The sequence below is a fragment of the Gouania willdenowi genome, chromosome 13 (assembly GCF_900634775.1).
Source record: "Gouania willdenowi chromosome 13, fGouWil2.1, whole genome shotgun sequence".
NCBI classification, from domain to species: domain Eukaryota; kingdom Metazoa; phylum Chordata; class Actinopteri; order Blenniiformes; family Gobiesocidae; genus Gouania; species Gouania willdenowi.
The window spans coordinates 29392936-29412489 of NC_041056.1; the positions used below are offsets into that span (position 1 = coordinate 29392936).

Here is a 19554-nt window from a genome sequence, read left to right on the forward strand (position 1 = left end):
ATACCGTGACATGACGTGTTATCATGTTAAGAGACCTAGCCATTAGAGTTTGGAAGAAGTGTTGGAGGACTGGAAGGGCTGGGTTCAAATCATGTTAGAACCATTTTTGGTCAAATTTACTCAAAGAGAATACATTAAAAAACATTTTTTTCTGAAATAGATGCGATTATTTATGTAGAGAAATATAATATTCATGCATTTTTAGCGATGCATAGTCATTCCTTTAGGGTCCAAATAGACACAATATTTAAATGCATGAAATGTGGTTACAGTGCCCTTTTTGAAATACAAAAAGGCTTTAAAGAATGAATTGGTGTTTTTAAGGTATTTACATAATTTCCAAATTTATGGGAACATAGTCGTGTGATATCTCGTTTCAAAGGTAATTCAACATAGAGGGCCACCCCCCTTTTTTGGCAATTTCTATTAAAGTTGTTTTCTCATTTATTTGTGAGTCAAATATTGCGAGAATTTGTGATACCGAATCATTGACACATACCAATATATGAATGGGACACGGGGGCACCAGGGGGGCCCATTTTTTTACTCTGTGTAACTGAGTCATTTGACTGAATTCTTGGGGACGGGGTACATGCTATTCGGCACAGAGATGTTCCACGGGCCCGGCCGTAGTTCATCCAAACTTGTCTATGCATTCATCTATACTTTTACTTGAGTGAAAACTAGTACTTTTTTGCCACCTCTGCGTCCTTGTCTAGGACATATAAAAAATATTGGTATTAGAGAATAATAGTGAAAGTGAATGCCTTGAAAAATCTCTCACATGTAGTCCAAATAGAATTGTTGATAGAGACAAGGTGATGTGTGAGTTTGATCATTTTTGGCTAGAAAACAACACTGACAAACCACTTAGTTAAAATGTATTTTGTTTTTTTTTTGGAGACAAGCCACACCTGCTATCAACCTTTTAGCTGCAGGTTTTAGAAGTCTTCCTTCTGTCTCATGCTCTAATATTTTATGTGTGAACTCAAAACATACGGGACTGCAGCTCTCAGTGATTGAGTTTTGACCACTTTGCGTAGCATTTCTCATCAGGTTTTAGTTTATACGGGTTTACGCAGGAGTGGCTACCTTTAGCTTTGATGATTGTTAAAGGCAACAATGCTATGTTCCTAGTCCATTTATCCTGTGTCCCATATGTGCCATTCACTGAGTTCTTCTTCTACCTTTCTGCAGCAGAACCACTGGATGGAGAAGAGTACTTGGATATAATGGGCATCATGCGAAACCAGGCAGGTCGCTATGAATGCAAGGCCAGCAACGACGTCGCAACGCCTGACGTCAAATACGTCAATGTGGTCGTGAACTGTAAGTGTTATCTGTGATATCCTATTCAGAGCGAGGTGCATAACCTGAAAGTTATGGAGTGCTCTACGTCTTTCTTTTGGAGATTGATAGCAGTAAAGAGATATGTGTATTCTCCCAGGCTTTTTTACGCATCACATCAAAATTTAAAAAGGTACTTTGCAGTTTTAGAGAAGGATCTGCTAATTAGTCTCCACTTAGGTGGTCCAAATCAGATGTGATGAGCATTTTAAAAGGTAGTTGTTTCCCATGATTGATGAACAGCTCATTTAGTTTAGAAAACCAATTTCCTTCCCAAATGAACACGTTTTCTTTGATCTGAACAAATCACAAATGGCTGTGTTCCCAAATTGTACATTTGCCAACTCTGACTGCCTGAAGTACTGGTAAACAAAATAACAATGTGTGCCTTATCCCAAACTGGAGCTTGGTTATTTATACTTTTGGGATGTGTTAGGGTGTTTGTTAGAAACATTTATTGCGTATAGCTATTATGATTAATGAATTGCAACTTTCAACCTTGCGTCTTTAGCTGAAAAACAATAACAAAAATATTACTCACACGGGGATTACTCACCTAGAATGTAATGTACGCAAAGACGCCTAATGCCTTTTTCATCTTCAGTTTACCTTTCTTTACCAGTGTTATTTTTGTCGCCTAATAACTTTTGGTTTTGTTTGCTATGATTGTTTTAAGAGTAAACTAAGGCAAAATGTAAACACGGAAGGGTGATCAAAGTTATGACTGAAGTGCAGAGCAAATTTGTTAGGAATGCCAACTGCAAAGAACTGCTGTTTTGATGTAAAACTGCTCACAACTTATCGATTACTCTTTTTGAGGCAAGTTAATAATATTTATAGTAATAATAACAATAATAGTAATAATGATATTAGTAATGATAACACTTTTTTATTTCTTTGAGATCTGAAACAACAATATAAGACAAATACATACATAATAAACAATTAAAAACTTTTGGGATAAACAAAAGTTTGAATAGTTGAATAGTCAGACACAGACTAAGCGTGCCACTGTGCAAACAGATGTGTTAAGGTTTATTCAAACTTAAGAGATATTTTCAATCTTAATTCAAAATGAAAAATATTTTTTTTAATATTGAGGAGGGAATTCCAAAGGTGTGGAGCAGAGTGGCTGAAGGCTCTGGGACAGAACAGATGGGATGGGGATAAGGTACAAGTGAGGACTGGATTGTTTGGGTAGATGGCTTTAAAAATGAGAAGCAGAATCTTGACTTGTATTCGTTTTATGAATGGGAAGCCAATGGAGCAGCTGGAGTATGAGGTGATGTGATGGAGGGAGGGAGGGGGATTTGTGAGAGAGAGAATAAAGAAGGGAATTACTATAATTATTGAGAGGGCAGTTGGGAGTTGATATGTAGAAGGAAGAATCCAGATATTATTGAAATAATAGAGTCATCAAGTATGACACCCGGACCTTAACCTGAGGGGAGGAAGAAACCGTGGAGTTATCATTGATGCTGGGGAGCCTGTCGGAGAACCTCAGTGTTTAATTTCATGTAAACAATCACTTAGAGAAGTTGGAGTAGAGTCAAGGAAGGTAGAGGTAGAGCTGGGTGTCATCCGCATAGCAATGAATATGAATGATTTATTAATGGGGTAGTTGATAGATGATAAAAAAAAACAGAGGACCAAGGAAAGAACCCTGTGGAACACCTGCAGAGACCGTGGAAGGGAAGTGACTGTGTCGAGCTGGATAAACTGAACAGAACTGAATGTACAGTGTTGCAGAGTTATGAGTCACCTAAAATATGCAATAAAGCAGTTAATACCAAATTGAAATTACAATTGAAAAAAACTAATTATTGGGGGGAAAAAATGTTTATGAGATGATAAATCTAAACAATTTGATGTAAAAATTAGCTCTCGTCTTTTTTTAAAATGTAATACTTTGTTGGACTTCATGTATACGTGCCCAGTGCTTCCTTTATCTGAATAAGTCGTCTCTTTCCCCTCTCTGTGTTTTGCAGACCCTCCAACAATAAAGAAAACCCAGAGCTCGGAGACTCCAGTGGGCCGAATAGGAACGCTGCAATGTGATGCCACAGCTGTGCCCAATCCGGAGTTTGAATGGTACAGAGATGAAAAAAGGTAAAGATAGATGATGTTTTAAATCATATACCATAAAGGACATTCTCAACTCTTTATCTCATGAATGAATCAGTGGACATAGACAAAGTGTCCTGGCGCCCTCTACTGACAAGGCTCCACTGCACTCCACAGAAAAGAAAGCAATGCCTTTGGGTGGATCTCATTCATTCATAGGACCAGCACACAATTACACACTAACCACTAATTTAGCACCGATTGGACTAAAAAGAAAGCCTGACCCTTCTTTACTAAACTCACTTCTAAGGACATTTTATTATTGAATATTTAATTAATTTGTCATTTATATTATAAAAGCTATTGAAAACAGTGCATTAGATACATTGCATTCACTCAAAGATGTGATAGTTTAAATTTTGACTTAGTTTTAGCAAAGGTTTATAGATGTAGTCGACTAAAATACAAAGCATGAGAGTAGTTTTTACATTTTTTTAAAGATTGAGTTACCATTTATCAACCTGAAATTAGATAGTATTAATATTTATTGAATTTAATTTTATTAATATTTGTAAATACACACACAGATGTGAGGGGATCACTGCGTAAGACCACATGGTCCTATGAGTTGTGATTGAATTTCATCTAGTGACAAAATTATTTTCTATTTTTTAGTCGACGGAAAATATGAATATACTTTGAAATAGTTTTTTGTATAAATTAGTCATATAGTTACTTAACAAATGTTGTCAATAAAATTATGACAAAAATATTTTTATCGACAAAAAGGACGTTTTAGCTGTTAGATACAATGCATTTCATAGCTGCATTTCCTCAGAGACTATTCCTCAGTTAATTTAAAGCAAACATGGGCAACTCAAGTACCACAAAGTACACGCGTAAAATGACTGCAAGCACACAGAAAAATACACAGAATGATTACAAAAAACAAAAAATTGCAAAAACAGCAAAAATGACAACAAAAATGAACAAAATGACTCGAAAAGCACTAAAAACCACTACAAAAATGGACAAAAACACAAAATAACAACAAAATCCATAAAATGAGTCATTACTGGCAAAACCACAAAAAAGGAGAATATACAAAGATGACTCCAAGAACGCTCCAAATGAGAGAATAATATGCACAATTATGCTGAAACACAAATAAAAATATACAAAATGATTGTCATTATTCTAAATGCTGACAAAAGTGTTCATGTGACCCGTGGATCAGATAATGACATTATTGTGGCCCCTGCTGATTTAAAGGCTAACACACAGTAATACACCCACAGGTTGACACACATTCTTTGAGCTATATGACAGTGTTGCTAACCTCCCATCCACCCACACTGCAGACTGATTAACTGCCAAACGCTGCTTTCCACACATGGAGTTCAGTGTTTTATTTTGGATATAGTAAAAAAGCTTATTTTCTTCATCCTTTATTCTCGGCCTCGTCTGTATCAAGATAACACAGTTGTTAGGATGGATTTTTTTAATCCTGTGGCACGCCTGCGCTTACAGATAAATGATTTTAGTAATTACAGCTGATGTAATGTGATATTGTATAATCACCTGCCTAATCACTTACTTAATCTTTGCTCCATTGCTAATAGGGGTGCACAGTTGTTCCAGTGACAGTCTTTGTAGAAGGAAAAATACGATTTGGATCTACATAATTTAAACAGTATTTGTTTAAAAAAAAAAAAAAAAAAAAAACATTTCCTCAGATCACCAGTATTTCCGTTGGAAGCAAAATCTGATTTCTTGTTCTGTGAAATTGAAAATTATGTGACCGGGTGCAGATGTTCAGTGGAAAGTAATGAATTTAAGTGTGAGGCATGCATCGGCAAAACACTGGGAAATATGAATTGTAAAAGCATTCCAAGACAATACCAGCCTCGTTCCTCTAGTTCAACACGTGGTTTTCAATAAACTCAGACACAGCACCTGCTGCAGTGTGGTAACACCTGTATGAGAAGGCTTCAATTCAAACAATACTTTTAAATAAATAGAATTCCTTCAAGTCCATTTTAAATTCACTTCAAGTAAAAGTTGGAGGAGAAAAGTCTGGAGTTTTAGATTGTTCTTATCTCAGATAAGGATCCTAAAGGAAAAAGCCCATCATGCTTGTTTATGGTCGTAAAACAGTTTTTGCATTATCCGTTTCCAACCTCATCCATCTCCGTTGTTTTTGTCCCTGGAGGGTTTTGGCTGTGTGCTTCTCTCCCTCTGTGCAAGTGGAAAGTGTTATTGCACTTCCTCCACAGATAATGATATTAATACACAATAATAATATCATTTATCCTTGGTTTGCCAAGTAATTCCCCCTACTCTGCTTAGCGGGAATCAAAGCGTATACACTCCATCCTGGTGCTTTTTTTTTATTTACCACAAACTTTCAATGAGGCCACTGTGCTCGTTTCTTTTTCCTCTTTCATTTACATCTTCAGCACGCAGGTTTTTTAATGGGCTCTGATGCCCCCGCTTGCTTTGCAAATGATGATCAGGTTGCTATTAGTTTTGAGCCTCGTGGTTGGTTGAGAAAGGAGCCTCTTGATGTTCAATCATAACTCAAAAACAAAAGAGCTTTTGTTTGCATCAAATGTAACCTGCACGCAGTTTTTTTCTCTTTCAGGCCAACCAGTATTGATTTAAATACTAAAAATAACTGTAGCCTCGTAGTTTGTACTTTCAAACTTTTTTTGGAGTATATCTGTGTTTATTCAAAGCATGCTTTTAAATGACTAGAAAAATAGCTTCTTCTGCTTGATATTCAGCTTAAGGATGAATGCATGTGTCTGGATTGTCCTATATTATCATCAGCAGGTACATGTAGAAATGTTAGAAGGACATTTTCATTTAAAATTATTTTTGGAGAATCATCAAGTTCTTGTATAAATTAAATTAGGCTACAAATGAATGATTTAAGTTTTGCTATTAACTGTATTTTTGCCTAAAATCCAGTTGGAGCATTCACCATGTGTGCAAACTTTGTTTGTGGCAAATTTGTCATTATTCCAATATCTTCTAAACTTCATCTATGGCAACAACATTTTTATCATTTTTTTTAAATTAACATTGAAATTTACATTCAAACATTTTGACTTTTGATGCATTGTTCTCCCATTCTCCGCTTACGCCCGCCTTTTTCCAGCCTCCCAGCCAATCAACACACAGAACACATGTAAACAAAGACGAACAATGGCAGAGAAAGCTGCAAGTAACAATGATGCCTTCAAGGCCATGGGAAACCACAACACCTGCTAACCATTGAAAAAACTACATGTGGAACATTATTCATTAACATAGGACCCAGTCCGTTACGTTCTTCCACGTCGGAGAATCAAACTAAGTTTGTTGTTGTTTTATTGGGGGATCTCGTGGTGTTGCGTAAATATGGCTGGCTCGCAAGGCTGCGCTACGCTGCCATGACGGGCGAGGTGGAGATTGATGGAGCAAAACTGCAGCGCTGACACAGACACCCTGGATTTCCACTAGATGCTTATCTGCACCAAAACTGCTCCACTGCGTGACTTCAGCGAAATCTGCAGTCCATCAATCCCCATCTCCTCCAGTTTTGCTGCGCATCTGTTGCAGCAAGAACTCTCGAGATCCCGCTAATTCACGTGTAATTGCGCAATATGTGTGATTCAACCATGGATAAATGCAATATTTATGTGTGAAATACCATTTTGAAAGAGCTCGGATTGGGCCAAACATGGTATCAACGAAAAGGTCTGGTCCCCCTGAGTCTGAATATGTGATCGGTTTTTGAATAGAAATAATCCGGATATTTTATTCTGTATCTATGAACTACTTCCTGTCCTGCACTGACTTATTTTTGTTAACTTGCTGCAGCACAGCTCCAGCAAAAATAGAGGTGCTGCGTATTTGCTGCAGGGCTTCAGCATGACTCAGCAGTAACGGTGCTGTACTGGAGCAGATTTGCATGCGGTAGAAATCGACACATTGACTTTAATGGAAACCTATGGGCTGCGTTCAATCAATCAATCAATCTTTTATTTGTATAGCGCCAAATCATAACCAATGGTATCTCAAGACACTTTACAGTAGAGCAGTCTTAAGGACGGACTCTTCATTTTATGGATACACACATATGCATATATACGTATATACACATACATATGTATCCCACACCCAACATGAATTCATCATGGCGGCAAGGAAAACCTTCTGTTAAGCAGCAGGAACCTTGTGTGGATCCCATTCCTATGATGAACAGCCATCCACGTTATGCTGTGTTGGGTGTGTGCAGAGGAGAGGGTGGAGACAGTTGCGTTGCTGTTTCACAGCAGTTACGGTGCAGTTACGCATCCAGTGGAAATCCAGGGTTATACCCATCTGCAACAATGAGTGGCCCAAAGAAAAGAAAAGTCGACAGTGAGTGCCGAGTGTTTAATAAAGAATGGACAAGTAAATACTATTTCACTGGAGTCCGGTCAAAGGCTGTATGCCTTATTTGTAAAGAAACCATTGCGGTTTTAAAGAAATACAAGTATGAAATGAACTAACATGGAACAAGTAACGTCATGATTTATAATGCAAGTATATTTCATAAATAAATCAAAACTCAAAAATGAAATTAAACTAATTACCTGCATGAAAAAACAAATGTAAAAGTACAGCAGTGTTTGCAATCTGTGCCAAAAAGCTCAAGAAAACAAAAACGGAAATAAGTGTTTTAAATCAGCTATTAAAAGTGTGTTGATGGTTCCGCTCCACTTCACATGCCGACGTAAATCATTATGTTTGCATTTTAGTTTGTTACATTTTGTTCCCGGTCCCATATCTAATACAGTCTTTAATTGAATTCTCTTTTAATTTCTGATACATTTTAGATGAAGAAATGGTTTTTTAAGAAGATTGGCATGAAATTTCAAATTGTCTCCATTCTTCACCACACACTTTGAGAAGCACTGCTCTACCAACAGGCCTGTCTCTCCTTAAATGTACAAACTAACTAAATTTGGGTGAAATCTGTAGCGCATGTGGTTGATTTGTTATGAAGTTTTATAAATTTTAACTTCAGACATGAAGAAGTCCATGTGGCCCCTGAGCCAAAATCTGTGCCCACCCCTGCTTTAGCTCCACCTTTATGATGATTGGCCTGTTTTTGCATCTGAGTTAATCTGGCATGTGACTGAACCTTTGTGATAAATTTGGATAATTTTCACACGTCTGATATCCTCAGAAGATAAAGAAAGAAAAAGACTCAGAATAACAATAGGTTTCTGGTAGCTGAGGCTGCCCCTACCCCTAATAACACTAACAAACATTACATCCTGATGCCATCAGTGTTAATGATATGAAAGCAGTGCCTTGATGTATGTGTTATCACTTCTTCAGATGACCTCTCTTCCACCGAGTCAAAGGCAGAAGAAGTTCATATTATCCTGATTGAACCACTTAATGAATCATAAGTCCTGCTAATCAGCCGACTCAGGTGAAGCTACCAGACGTTAAGTAGAATAAGACATGGATTATTCTGATGCTTTTGTGTAGATTATGAACAGCAAAAACGTTTGCATCATGCTCCTGGTTCTAACAAATCCTGCATTCTGATTCACCCCAAATGTGCCAAGAGATTTAGCAGAAAGTTGGCAAAAATATTCAGACTTTTCTCAATGCGGTCACTGATAGAAACAGATGTTTGGAATCCAAAGTATCTCATACTGGAACATTTTAGAGAAAAGTTTGATCTTTTGATCTCTGTGTTTTTTTTTACAACAATACTTAAGTCAGTAATGAATATTCCCTTCATTATTAATACAGCAACTTAAAGTGTTCCTCAAGGTTCTTCTGAAACAAAAGAATCTATCTATGAGAAAAAATACAGTATTCCACCTTTGTGGAAGAAAATGATAATGTGTAATTTGCATTAGCTTTATTTAGAAATTTCCATCAAATGAAAGTATGTTTTCAAAGATGGCAATGTGTGCCAGAGGTGACCAGAGCACAGCAGCGTCTGTTTTAATAAACAACTTGACTGAGTGTGGATGGTGTTTATTTACCCCTAAAAAGCTTCAAAATAATGCCTGAGAAGAGTTGCTGAGTGTGCACGGTGCAGTAGGATGGAATGAGGGTGTCAGGCAAAGACGTTTCCTACTGAGTTACGTACAGTCTGTTTGGCATTGCTCTCAAAAAACAAGCATTCAGCACAGATGCAACGAACTCTCTGACAACGGCTTCTCAAATTTATAGGAGCACTCTAGACGGGGTTTCTTTCTACAAACGATACTATAGGTGTGCACGCGACACAACACAACACAGGTGGTAAAAGCCTGCTTTCAGAATGAAATGATATCAATGGAGATGCGGTATTATTTCTAAGTCATCCCTTACTTTATTGCAAATCAGAAAAACACTTCCTGAAATGTCCATTAATTTCACTCCACCGTACTAGGTTGTGATGGTTGGTTTGGATGTCTACAATATCAGGAGCATGGTTGTAACATGAGTGAACACTATCAAAGTCAAAGTAAAAATGTTTACGATGAAGCTACTTTTAACAGAAGTCAACATTTAGATGAAGAAAAAATAATAACCAACAGTGTCAGTGTAAATAATGTAACACTATGTCTGATAGCTTGTTTGCTAGGTCTGAGACAGGCATGAATCAGACTAACTTATATCAATCAATCACATTTTTTTTCTAAAGCACTTTACAACAACCAAAGTTGACCAAAACGCTGTACACAATAAAAAATACAACTTAAAAACGAGATAACAACAGCCTAAGCAGCTCAGACTAGTGAGAAATGACCACAGATCTCAGTGAACGTGCACAGGGATTTGCCAACCTCCAAAAAAAAGTGCTTTGAAACAGAGGTATGGACTCGAGTTCCATGACTTGGACTCGACTTGGACTCGAGGCACAAATTTAGTGACTTTAGACTCGACTAAATCACGAAGGACTTGCAACTCGACTTAGACTTAAACACAAATGACCCATGACTTAACTTGGACTTAAGCCTATTGACTCAGGAAGACTGAACTTCCTATCATTAAGGCAGGCATACACGGTGCGATTTTTGGCCCATTTTGAGCCGATTTTCAACTCGTGCGACTATTTTGTGAGATCGTGAGAGTCTCTGCTAGATCGTGTGTCGTGCATCGTGTAGTATACATGTGGTCAGGAGAAGCGATTAACACGTCACAACCAGCTCACGATGAGCTGGTTTGAAATGTTTGAAATCCAGTCGCTCCTCGTGAGGGTATCTCACAGTTGAAGCAGTGCCATGGACCGGTTTACCGTAAATGTTCACACTGTGCATGCGCGAACACCGTAGGACCGCTGTAAAATTGACGTACTGTAGTGCCCACGTAGTTTTTCTTCTTCGTCTGTTTTAATGGCGACGCTTCAGAGTTCTTCTTCTTCTTCTAAGTTGTATGTTGCATTTCCGGAAACGAGACGCCGACGTGTCGTGTATGAACGTACAGTGTGAGCAATCAGATCGTGTCAGTGTCAGTCTGTACAGTGTGAGAACATGCATCGTGAGCTGGGCACATTCAGCCTCTGCGTCTGAGTCACACAGTTTGAGCTGGAGCTGAGTACAAAGATTGAAAAAATCTGTGCACAGTGTGCCCCAGCCTTTACATGACAAAAGATTTTATAAAATACCTCATTCTACTTCTCAATGTGATTATTGTTTGTTTGGTTAACAGAGGAAGTGGGAGCTTTTATTTATTTATAAAAAGCATTATGTCCAGTTATATCACTAATATTTGACATATATGGACCCAATTCAAGTAATTTGTTGTTGAATACACTTGCTGTGTAAAATGGCACTAGCTGTGGTACATTATGTGCTCATGACTTGTTAGACTTGTAAATTAAAGTTGAGGACTTTTGATTTGACTTGGACTTGACTGTCTTGACTTGGGACTTGACTGGGGACTTTAGTGACATGACTTGAGACTCACTTGAGAAGCAGTGACTTGTTCCCACCTCTGCATTTAAAGCCCACAAATGACACAAACAGCAACGGTTGTTAACCTTATTGGAGGTAATGAACCCTCCAAACTTCATCAATAGATTCATTGGGCTTTTCCTGGTTAAATATAGGTTAAAAAAAAAAACACAACTGGTCAGTATATGATTAAAAACTATGATTTCTTCAAAACATAGGTATATACAGTATTATATTCAGATGCAAACATGAGCCTGGGTCAATTTTATCTCCCTTTTAAAATTCAAATTTAACATTGTCATTGTAATCTATCCTTTATCAATTCAGTTGTATTGATTGCAGAATAAATGTCCATATGTGAATTGGGTAACACTTTATTTTAGGAAACACCTATTAACCATTGATTAGTTGCTTATTAGCATGCAAATTAGTAATATATTGACTCTTAATCAGTCATTATTAAGTACTTATTAATGCCTTATTCTGCATGGCCTTATTATGCAACCAGTCAGCCATTAACTAAGAGTTTTCCCTCAAAAACCTCAGAATTATTACTTATTAGTAGTAAGTAAGGAAAGTGTTGTGAATTATGATCTCAACATGCTAGGGTCAGGGTTAGGATTAGGGTTAACGTTAACCCTAATCCTAACCCTAACCCCGTTTAGACTGTGGTACTGCCATTAATTCTATAACAAGATATTAATAATAATAAGGCATTAATAAGTACTTAATAATGCATCAATAAGTACTTATTGATGACTAATTAAAAGCCAGTATGTTACTGATGCTAATAAGCAGCTAATTAATGATTACTAAGTGTTCCCTAAACTAAAGTGTTCCCGTGATTTGCATGTTCACATGATAAATTGCTGCTCATTTAATACCACAAGTACAAATTCCCCTCTCCCATTGGCTCAAAAGCTGGATTTCCATCACCTTTAGAAATGTGCAAAATCTAAAAAGCGCAATAAAAACTGGTAATGGAAAGTTAAGTTCATATGTTTCGATATTGAAATGTATCGCAAAAGTCACACAACGTGACGTACCTGGTCACATGACCACTTCTCTTCAAGGGATCATTTCGCTATACGTGTAGACAGAAGAGGAGACGGGGACATTTCTAAACATTATACTTTAGAATTATTATTGCCACATTAAATAGCATACAACAAAGGAAAGCAGGGCTTTATAAGGATGTTTGGAGCGTCCATCTTCCTGCAGGGAAGTCTCGCAGGATGAGATTTCACAGGAGTTGCCAGGCTCCTTCAATGGAAACATGTTCAAAGTGCAATTATACTTTGTCGACGTTTAGAAAAATCACTTTCCTTTTGAAAAAATCTGTAATGGAAACACAGCTACTGAAAACAACAATGAAGTTCTTGTTTGAAACAGGTGAACATGTGCTGCAGAGCGTCTTCATCCTACATCAGCATCAGTATGTGAAATGACACACAGTATCAAAGGCAGCTCATATATAAGTTTGAAGCATTTGTTTGAAGTGTAAATCAAGCATTGCTTCACAGATTTCCTCCCTTTGCTAGAACCCCAGTGATGACCTCATTATTTTGAGCTGAGAATGATACATGAATGAAAAGCTCACACCTGGATGTCAGAACTCTCATCTGCTTTTAGCGTCTTCCACTGCCTGTGTCAGACTCTTTGGTTTGTTGCAGACGGTCACATAGTCCTCAGTGCTGCCAGCTACGTGGTTTTAGTTCTTTAGTTTTTGAACAATAAAAGAAAAAAATCCTTCATGAGAACACAGGAACCACCAGTGTGAGCTGTCAGTTATTGTGACAGACAGACTTGTTTGTTGTTTTGTCAGCTGATGCGTAGTTGTCACTACCAGCAGACCACTTTCAATCATCTCTGGGTTACAAGTCCCAGCAGGACTCTCCACTTGATTTCATTCATCATCATCTGTCTCCAATCATAACGGCCCTGTCGCTTCTCTCTGCCGGTGATAACCTACTTTAGATGCTCCCACACGCCCTACAGTCGAACCTGTTCGTCTGATGATCCACTGAGCTCTTTTCGTCTGCTACTGCTGAAGGGTACAGCCCCGCTCGCAGGCTGCATGGCCCTCACAAACTCCACAGGTCAAGTCATTTCAATCAAGGGTTAACTACCACACTGGATCTGTGCATGAAGGGGAGATTACAGGGAAAGGAGGGGAGAGTACGATGAGTGGAGCACTGCTGCCCTCTGTCTGTCATAACAGAGAGTAAAACATGGCTTTATCTACCTATTCATGTCCTAACTGTACATTCATTTGATTAATAATAATGTATTGGGGGTTGAGAACCCACAAATATTACAATAGCCTGATTCACTGAACACCATGGTCTATCCAAGGGCCAATTTTAGATGGACTAAGCCATCTGAACCAGATAATTCCAGGTACAATGTGTACCCAATCCTCAACTTTATTTATAAAGCGCAAATTACAACAAATTCATCTCAGTGCGCTTAACAAAATATATGGTCCAGACCATAGTAAGAAAGAAACAAAGAACCCAACAAGATCCACATGAACAAGCATTTAGTGACAATGGGAATAAAAAAAATCCTTCTTTTTATGGGAAGAAATCTCCAGCGGAACCAGGTTCAGAGGTGGCAGCCATCCGCTTCGACTGGTTGGGTTAGTGGACAGAAGGGCAACCAGAATAGGATAGAAGGATAGTTCATCCAAATGTCCCAGACAAGTTGAGCCGCGAACCATTGATCAGTCCATCAGAGTGTCCCAGACTAGTTGAGCCGCGAACTGTCGATCAGGAACCGCCAGCTCCAACATCAAGACAGAACAGAGCGAAGGGCGAGGAGAAGGCAATCCTGAGAGTCTTATTTTTATTTATTTATTATACATTCACAGTAGGCCTGTGCCCTGTGTTTACTCTCTGAAACCAAAGACACGCTGTTTAACACCACTGTTTAACTCAATAACTGTCACCACTCTGCCCCCAACCATAATCTATCATTTGTCATTTGCTCATTTATTGTGTTTTTTATGCCATTGTTGTTTCTCGGTTTTTGATAATAATAATAATAATAATAATAATAACGTAACCTTTATAGTGAAATTCATCTTTGCATTTTACCAATTTTCCCCGAGTGGTAGCAGTGGGCCGTCAATTGCAGGAGTAGCAAGATTGGGGTTAAGGAACTTGCTCAACAGCCCAGGCGAAATTTGAACCAGTGACCCTCCAATTACAAGCCCACTATCCTGAACCACATGGCCACCACTCTGAGTCTGTCTCACATACATACACATATATTTGCACTCTTATCCCATGTTGGTATTGATTTTTGTTCTTACTGTCTGCCATTCTGTTGTGTTGCTGCAACGTGTGAATTTACCCTCTAGTCCATTCTATAAAGGTGTATTCTATTCTGTTCTATAAACCATTTAAAGGTCTCGTGTAAGAAAAATATCATTAATATGTGTCCAATGCAATGATGATCTAAGTTTATTTTACTTTATTTTATATATGTATTTATTTATTTTGTCTTGGACAAATACAATGAATAAAAAATAAATAAAACCACAATTTAATTCAAGAGTTTACAATTCCATAATAAAGCATTTGACGTGTCCAAAAATGAGTATAGGAAGAAACGGAAGCTTTTCGAGCCCTATACCTGTGATGTCTCGTTCAGTGTGCTGTAATAAAAAAAACAAAATTACCTTGAATGAAGGTATTTACAGTACTACTTTTACAAGTCTTATTTAATGTATAAATAATACTGATCCATGTTTGAAACAAGACATCTGCTGCACAGAAGATGAAAACCTCATTTTATTAGAAAACTTTTGACAAAGTTTTTGACAATGTTGTTCCTGATCTGGTCAAATTGGTTTTACATCCATTCCTGCTTCTAAATGACTGTTGAAAGCTTTAAAAAGCTGCAGTAGGCTCCACAATACAACCGTGGTGGTCAATGTATCCATTTTTGGCGTAAATGTCTCATCGGTTATTATAGGTGTTTGATGGTGCACTAATTAAAACTCTGTAATGTATACCGAGACATTTTTATTATTCATTTAAAAAGAAAAAACATGAAAAATGAATACCACACAGGGTGTAAATTACCATTGCAAGGGTCATCTTATTCTTTTGTGTTTGTTTATCTAGTCCTCTTTTCCAGGAAGATATATTTATCACTATAAGTCTACTGCCTCCTCATACTCATAAATTACAAGTGAAATCGAAGGAATTCTCTTTGATAATTTATCATGTCTCCTTAAAACCAACTTTATCTCATCTTTTTCAATGATTTTATAACAAATATTGCTGACATGTTGCTACTATGATTTATGTACAGCTTAAAGTTTTACTTGAAACTGTTTGTTAAATTGTTGTTGATTCGGACTCTGCTTTAAAAGGGTAACATTCCTGCATGTATTATATATTTCCTTGCAGAAACACACCTGCTATAATAACTATCCACTCCCTACACTCTGGTGTGTTGCAAAAACATGTATGATTGGGTATGATTGAGCCTATAATCAGGCATGTTTACATATTTGATGTATATCAATGTTTATTTGTCCTCTTTACAAGTGAAGAAAACTGAAATCTGACATCAAGAGGTTGAGATCTTTGCTACTTAAAAATGTAGACTGCAGATGTCTCCAAACCAGCACGTCAGAAGATTTAAACGTAAGTGTGGGACGATATATTGTGCAACAAGATATTGCGATATTAAATAGTCACAACATATATCATCAATGGTACTAGTAGAGATGTCCCAATCCAATATTGATATCGGATTTTATCGAACTGCATCTAAAATCACCGATATAAATCCTCTGATAAAATTTTCCGCTCCAGCACTTCTATCCATTGGTGACTGGTTCACGCTTCAACTAGGTAACCTACTGTTGCTCAAACAGAGAACTACAGTCAGCAACATCACTTGATCAAGCCTTTTCTAACATTCCACAATACAAAATAAGTCATAAAAGTATGTATGATTCATGCTGATATCAGATTAATATCGGTATAGGACGATATGCAAGGCTGCAATTTAGGTATCATATCAGAAGTGAAAAAGTTGTATCGGGACATCCCTAGGGTACAAGTGGTGTTTTTTCGACTGCAGGAGGCATAGTACATGTCCAAAGGTCTCAATTGCTGCCAGAAAATGTAAACATGCAAATATTGTTGAAAAAGAACATGATCCATTATGTTAAATCTGGGCTCCCTTGACTCTAGTTTGATGTTTTAAAAAAACTTGTGTAAAGTTTATGCACAGATAGGATTTTTTTTTTTTTGAAGAATATCATGATGACATGATTTGGTTTTAATTTTAGAACATGGCATGAATTGTTAGTCTCTGTTTCTGCGTTCTATTTGCAGAGTGGCACTTTTGGCACTTTAAATAGGAAAAATTGGTCTTATTTATGTTGTTGATTGTTTTACATTCACTTGAGTTGAGTTGGTATGTCCTGTGTACTGACAACCCATTTTGTTTTAAACAAAAGCATGGCACAGATTTATGCATTTTTGCACTGAAGGTAATTTTAGATGAATATAATATAAAAAATTCCACAATGTTCACATGCCTCATTGAAGTTTCAAAAGCATTTGATCAGGTTAATTCTGATAAATTATTTTTTAAATTGACTAAAAGGAGAGTCCCTGGTTTTCTATTTAAAGGTCCAGTATTATGCTATTTTTCACCCGTCTCCAATTCTTCTAAGAACCCCAACAACGTAGTATTTTAGCTTTATTATCCAAAAGTCACCTGTTTTCTGGAGTTTTAGCCCTCTGAAAAGTCACTTTCATGACGCTTGTAAAAACAGGCTGTTTTTTGGGCCTTCATGCATACTGTATGCATGAGTAGGCATAAACACATACGCTGCTTTATCACAATAGCAGCAGTAAATCATTAACATCCTTCTCACTTCACAGGAATAGTCCATTTAAGACGATAGTCCATTGTTTTGTCCAACCACTGGGTCACATTGGGTCACGTCAGATCATCCCATAAAGGCGATACAAGGCGGTATAACGTCTACTTAATATGATTGTAACCGTTCGCTCTGCGCCGCAGCGAAGTAAACTCTCAACTATCAGCTGAGTCAGCTGTTTAAAACACTCACATGAGCTGCTACGCTGCTTTCTTCTCCTGCTTACATATTGTGACTACAGGAATAGTCTATTTAGGATGATAGTCCACTGTTTTGTCCTACCGCTGCATCGCATTAATCACAAACACTAAGCTCATTCCATAAAGGCGATACAAGGCTGTGTAATGGCTACTAAAAGTGAAACTGATTGTTCTTCGGTTTATCTATAAACTGGATTATCTATATACTGAATGAAATTAAAATGAACTGTCATATTAACTGTAATATCAACCTGCCTTTGCTATGTTTGTTTTACCTGTGAGCTAGTTTGAGAGGGAGGAGCTCACATTTTTATGTAGGGTATGAGGAGCCAGGATTGTCAGGAGGAGGAGTTTCCACTTTGTGACACAACGCGAGAAAAATCCAACTCGCCAGTTTGGAACTGACTTTTTTATAAAACAAGGGAGGGAGGAAAAATAACTTTTTCAATGTAGGAATGTATATCACTGTAGCAAAACATTATAAAGTGAATTTTTCATAATACTGCCCCTTTAATTTCTTGGTTTATTGGTACTTGCATCATGCATTGTGACCCTTTGTATACTGCCTACCTGTGGTGTATACACAGGGGAAACTCACAGTGACCTATAATGATAGCATTAGGCTGCAGCTGTGGGACACAAGCCTTATGTCTGTCAGTGTTGGTACTGACTTGCTCTGCTGTTTTAAGAAACCTGACATATATATATGTGTGTGTGTGTGTGTGTGTATAGAACATCTGTGTCAGAAAACGACAAAATTGCAGTGTTAGCTAACCCTAATCTGCTCTAAAAGAACAGTTTGGGGGTTCTTGGCTTAGTTTTTTTTCCAGCTATTGAGATTCAAGCTGTTTTAAATGTCCAGTCACGAGTTATGAAGATGTACCAACAATATATATCACTGGCCTTATCATTGGAGAGTAGCATGCAGACATTTAGATAGGGCCCGATGCACGTGTGCAAAAGCAACACGCACACACACACACACACGCGCACACACACACACACACACACACCTGCTCTCACTTCCAAGGTGTGCCCACAGGGAGGACTTCAGCACTTTCAGTTCCTCACTCGTCAGCCATCCAAATGATTCTGTGCCTTTTAATGTTAATACTCTATCAGCCAAGTGTGTGTCAGCACAAACTTCTGGGCTCCCTGCGTAAACTCAGATTAACACGTTACCCAGACTTAAGAAGGATTAAGTTCTGACGCATGAAATGAGCTTCACCCCACTCATGATATGAAAGAGCCCAATCAGCCCAGTACAAGCAGGAGACCATTATGTGCACTGTGCTTTTAAGCAAGCTTTATTCTGTTGTGTTTTTGATTTGAATAGCAGCTCATCAATATGCTTCACACACTGGGTCTATAAATCACAATGATTACCCATTCATTTGCTGCTGGGTCAAGGTTGCAGGATTGATAGTGAGTTGGGTTTGGTTCAGCTTTGATGCATGGGGGGTGCTTTAGTTTAAACAGGACCATATGATCAATGGAAGCAAAATGTCTGAATACAAAAATTATACATACTGTAAATACAATATCTGCAGTGTTTCCTAAACGTTATTGCCCCATGTACCCCTTAATCTTCATTTCTTATTGCAAGTACCCCTAAGCTCATGTTATATATTCAGTGAGCACTAGGGTTGGGAAGGCAGGGCGTTGCAAATCGAGACCACCAATGTCAACACCAATGACAATTTCATACAGTATGTTTCAGCTGGCAAGTGTTACTCTAACAAAATCAAGATCGTAAAACACTATTAAAGAAACAATTATTCAATATAGCCTCCATACTCTCCCAACAAGATATATCTCATGACACGGCAGCACATACGTTGTAACCTTAATATTAAGAAACACGGAAAAAATAACAACAACAACTCAGAACAACCTCAGTGAGGCGCATCCACAAAGTCAATCCTTCCATTCACTGTAGAAAGTACCAACAATTTTCTGACTTTACCTTTGCTGAAGGTCTGGTAGCTCAGGTGTTGGTCTCCCATCTTATAAAAGATGTTGTTTTTCCTCAAAAAAAAGTTTCTTTATCGTCTTTAGCGCTGTCATCCTGCCTGTAGTGTTATCCCAC

The 19554-nt window shown here is 37.7% G+C and overlaps 1 protein-coding gene across 4 annotated transcripts in view; it reads left to right on the forward strand.

Annotated features, from left to right (window-relative positions):
* Window positions 1-19554, forward strand: part of lsamp (limbic system associated membrane protein) — a 721324-nt gene that overhangs the window by 690725 nt on the left and 11045 nt on the right. For all 4 annotated transcript variants that reach the window (XM_028465480.1, XM_028465482.1, XM_028465481.1 and 1 more), the window contains 2 exons: window positions 1198-1329; window positions 3336-3456. In XM_028465480.1, coding sequence (XP_028321281.1) covers window positions 1198-1329; window positions 3336-3456 — 253 coding nt within the window. The remainder of the gene's footprint in view (window positions 1-1197; window positions 1330-3335; window positions 3457-19554) is intronic.